The sequence below is a fragment of the Carlito syrichta genome, unplaced genomic scaffold (assembly GCF_000164805.1).
Source record: "Carlito syrichta isolate Samal-C Ts95f unplaced genomic scaffold, Tarsius_syrichta-2.0.1 Scaffold314063, whole genome shotgun sequence".
Lineage (NCBI taxonomy): Eukaryota > Metazoa > Chordata > Mammalia > Primates > Tarsiidae > Carlito > Carlito syrichta.
Window position 1 is genome coordinate 795169 of NW_007258159.1, and position 4737 is coordinate 799905.

Sequence of the window (4737 nt, forward strand, 5' to 3'; positions counted from 1 at the left end):
AAGGGGGGAGGGGCAGGGGGAAGGGCCGCTGGTGACTCTCCACGAGAGGTGGCACTCACTGACTGCAGGGAGGTCCCTCCTGGTGAGAATTCTCCTTGTGGAAAGGGCATTTGCCCGTGTTCACGGTGTCCCTGCGCATCTCCCGTGGCTCTGGGAACCGCTCTGCCGCTGTCCAGATGAGCAGAGAGGGGCTTTCTGTCCCCAGGACGCCCTCCTGTTCTCGAAGTGGCGCCTCGTTTCTAGCCGCTAGGGGCCCTGCTGCTGGGGTAGGAGTGTCCTGGGGTGGTAGGATTGCCAGGTCTCAGCTCGGGCTGTCAGGGCTTCTCTCCAGTGCAGGCCACCAGGGTGGGCTTCCAAGGTCAGAATCTAGGAAATGAACTGAAGGGTGCAAGCTCAGTGGCCACCCCTGGAGCCCCTTGTCCTCCCTCTGGAGGGAAGGGCTGCTCGGCCCTTGGGGACCCCTGGCAGGTCTGATCAGGAGAAGTGTTCTCTGCCGGCCGCTGCCAAGTGGCAGGAATTCACCTGATGTATAGAACAGATGGTCCTCAGGAGGGTTGTGGGTGTCAGGCAGAGGGTTGTGGTCTATGGTGAATGGGGAGCCATGGGAAGTTCTTGAGCTGGAGAGGAACATGAGCAGATTCCTGTCTTAGGTCCTTAGAGATGGGGCTGGTGGGGAAAGAGGGGAGCTAGTGGCTGCGTGAGGGGTCTCGGGCAGGGCCCAGGGCAAGGTGGGAGACTTGGTGGGGGGAGGAGCGGTATGAGGGTGGAAGCAGCCTGGGAAGACCCCCACCGGCCTTGGTGAAGGGAGGAAGGGAGACTGGAGGCTGGGTGCTCCTCACCCTCAGCTCTGGGGCTTCCTGCAGGCCTGGGCGGCCCTGACAGAGCAGGATGTGGTGCCCGCCACAGCTGCTTCATGAATGGACCGGAGGCTGCTGACTCAGCAGGCCGTGAGGCCCTGAGGCCGCCAGATTTTGGCAGAAGTGTCTGGAAAGGAAGTGGCCGCTCAGGGTTTCCCCCGCTGTGGACAGCTGGGGGTAGAGGGCGGATGCACCAGCTTGGCTGGGGGACTCCCTGGAGGGGGTGTGTGCGGGGCGGGGCTTGGCCAGGCCATGGTGGAGGCTGTCCTGAGGTTTGCTCCATGGAGACCCGGAGGCACCAGGTAGGACTGAACTCCTCTCAGCTGTGTTCCCCAGCTGGTTATATGACATTTACTGAATCACTTATCTGTGTGTCAGCTTTCTTCTCCTGCAAAAAATAGGTCTAGCCATGCAGCCGTCTCCAGGGTGTGGGGAGGACGTGACATCGTTTCTATTCTTGTTGGCTGGCAGAGGGGGACCTGGGCCCATGACGGGGGCGGGGGCAGGACGTGGCCTGAAGGTTGGGGAGGCAGCCTGGGAGGAGGGTGTGCAGCCTTCCCGGGCCAGGCGTTTTGGCGGAGGCTGGATCCCAGCAGGGCCGGCCCCAGGAAGTCCAGCCCCGCCTGGCTCAGGCCTGACCTGTGGCCCCAGACCTTACTCTTACTCGGCCCTGACCCCAGTCTCCAGGTCAGCCCTGGTCCTGGCCTCTTCCACTCTGGTCCGTCTTGGTCGGTCCGTACAGCTGTGTTACACTGGCACTGTCCCCTTGCGAGGCCCACACTTGGACACCCAGCCGTCCCTGAGAACCCTGCCCTAGGAGTTTCTTTGCCAATGCCGCCAACATCATGGGTCCTGTCTTGAACCTTCCGGGCTCTCGGTCTCAGTGAATGCCCTGCCCGGTCACTGAGTCTCAAACCCAAGGACGCCCTGACCACTCCCGTTGTCTCTCCACATCCCCAAATGCTGTCCTTTCACCCAGACCTGTGTGTCCCTCCTGTTGAACCCTTTATGCATCCCGCAGGTGCTGTCAGAGTCATCTTCAGGAAGCTCAGCTTTGACCATGTCATTTTCCCCCACCCAAGAACCTTCTGTGTGCCAGGCACGGTGGCTCACACCTGTAATCCCAGCACTTTGGGAGGTGGAGGCGAGAGGATTGCCTGAGCCTAGGGGTTCAAGACCAGGCTGGATAACTTGGCAAGGCCTCGTCTCTACAATAAATCAAAAAATAAGCTAGCATGGGGCACGTGCCTGTGATTCCAGCTACTTGGAAGGCTGAGGCAAAGGATCGCCTGAGCCCAACAGGTCGAGGCTATGGTGGCCAAGAGCATGCCTCTGCACTCCAGCCTGGGCGACAGAGTGAGACTCTGACTCAAATAAAAACCAAAAGAAAACAAAACAAAAAGCCTCTGGTGGCTCCCAGCTGCCTTTGTGATAAAGCTCACGGTTCTGGCTCCAGCCTGAGCCCCTGCTTTCCCCTACCAATTGACTGACTGCTGGATTGACCTGCATACGCCCTTGCCCTAGAGCGGGCGGCCTTGACAGCACCTGCCTCCTCTACCTCTGTTTAGCTACTAACATCTCAGGGTTGAAAGGGTAGACCCTGCTGCCCCTTGTCCTATCTCCCCAGGGAGCCCAGGAGGCACAGGAAGGAGGTGAGGTGGGAGAGAGCAAGGGGATGACCTTGGAGATGAATCCCTCCCTTCCTCAACCTCCCAGGCAGGGACAGCCTTCCACCACGGAGAGCCCAGCTGTCAGCCGCTGCACAGGGAGATGCTGCCACCTCGACCAGGACCTCGGGGCAGCCCTGGCACGGGCGTGCCTATGGGCACAGCCCTGGGAGTGCTGTGGCTGTGCCTCACAGGTGAGGGGGACTCGGGGGAGGGGTGTGATAGGGTGGTGGGGGAGGGCATGCCTCTGGCTGGTAGAGCACACACTCAATTCCACCTCTGGATCCAACAGGCGACTCACTTGACTTTCTCAACCTCCACATCCTCATCTGTAAAATGGGCATGGGTGCATTCCACAGGAGCATGTTGTTCATTTTATTTTATTTTTTCTTGAGTCGGGGTCTCATGCTATACCCAGGCTGGAGTGCAGTGGCACAATCACAGCTCACTGCAGCCTCGACCTCCTGGGCTCAGATGATCCTTCCGCCTCAGCTTCCAAAGTAGCTGAAGCTACCAGCATGCAAAGGCTAGTTTTTTTATTTTTTATTCTTTTTGGTAGAGTGAAGTCTTACTATGTTGCCCAGGCTAGCCTCAAACTCCTGACTCAAGCAATCCTCCCGCCTTGGCCTCCTAAGGTACTGGGATTATAGGTGTGAGTCACCATGCTCAATTGAGAATGCTATTTATTGGACACACCGTGTGCTCCTTCCTAGGGCCTTTTGCACATACAGTTTTCTCTGCCTGGAACGTTCTGTCCCCAGACTCCATCCCTCATGTCATTCAGGTCTTTGCTCAAGGACACCTCAGCACGGCTTTCCCAGCTGCCTCATCTGAGACAGCACACCATGCTTCATCTCACCTTGTTTGCAGCCTTCCGGCATTCTTCCTTGTGTCTGCCTCTCCCTGACACATTGTACGGTTGCTTCCTTGTCACCTGCTGCCCTCCGTTCAAAGAGCAGGCCCTAACCCCAGGACCAGGAAGGGGGCAAGGTGCTCCATCACTGTGTGGAATAAGTGGTGTGAACACTTAGCGATGTACAGTGGGGCTGGCTGGGAGGGTGTGTCTCAGCTAGATCAAGGAGGGCTTTGATGGGCCAGGTGGGGAATGTAGGTTCTTCTGTGAACAGTGGGAAACCACTGGAGAGTGTTTTAATCTGGCATAAACGGGGTAACAAGGCTTAAAACTCAATCTAGCCCCTCTGCGGAGAGTGGATTGTGGATGGGTCGGAGGGAGGCCAGTTAGGAAGCTATTTCATCCGTCCCTGTAAGTATTGATGGTGGAGGCTGAACACAGTACTTGGTACGTTGTAAGTGCTCAATAACAGTAGCTACTTTAATAATAATATCTGTATCACTGAACAAAGTCTAATGGCATCTTCACGGGAGAGACGGCTTCCTCCATGGTGAAGACACAGCCGGGTGTCCGGCGCCATCTGGCGTTCATAGGGAAGTGATGCGCATCTTGAGGGATGGCTGCTCTGTCTGGGTGACTTCTCGGGTTTCATGCCCTTAATGCTCCCTACACGGGGCGCCCTGGTCCAGCTGGCAGGGGATGAGAACTGGTTCTGGACACCTGGAGTTGCAGCAAGAGCTCTGGGGTCAGCTAAAGACCTTTAGACATCTCCATGTACTGCGGAAAGATTATGATCCCTTCTCACTATGTGCCATTCGCAAGAAAAATACTAGCCAGAGAGCAAAGGTTATTTTCCTAAATGCAAGAAACCCTTACAGGGTGCTGCATTCAGTGAGCTTTGTTTCAAGATGGGTCAATCATCATACACTTCAGTGTGTCTGCTCTGCTGGTGCCCAAAGCACACACTAAATCTAGCCACTGCCCAGGACTGACAGTGCCAGGGTGGGGGCTCACCTCCCCAAAAGAAAGATTATCAGGATCTACTGCTTAACTTTTTTTTTTTTTGAGTTGGGATCTCACCCTGTTGCCCAGGCTGGAGTACAGTGGCACACTCACAGCCACTGCAGCCTTGACCTGCTCTGCTCAGATGATCCTTCTGCCTCAGCCTCCCAAGTAGCTGGAATTACAGGCGCACACCACCACGCCTGGCTAATTTTTTGATTTATTGTAGAGATGAGGTCTTGCCAAGTTGCCCAAGCTGTTGCTTCTACCTCCTAAATAAACCTTGAAGCTGGCTGAGCTCGGTAGCTCAGCCTGTAATTCCAGCACTTTGGGAGGCCGAGGCGAGTGGATTGCCTGA

At 56.4% G+C, this 4737-nt stretch overlaps 1 protein-coding gene across 1 annotated transcript in view; it reads left to right on the top strand.

The window, feature by feature from the left end:
• CD276 (CD276 molecule) overlaps nucleotides 1-4737 on the top strand; it is a 32015-nt gene that overhangs the window by 16087 nt on the left and 11191 nt on the right. Inside the window, exon 2 of the mRNA XM_008070927.2 lies at nucleotides 2574-2718. Coding sequence (XP_008069118.1) covers nucleotides 2628-2718 — 91 coding nt within the window. The 5' untranslated portion in view covers nucleotides 2574-2627. The remainder of the gene's footprint in view (nucleotides 1-2573; nucleotides 2719-4737) is intronic.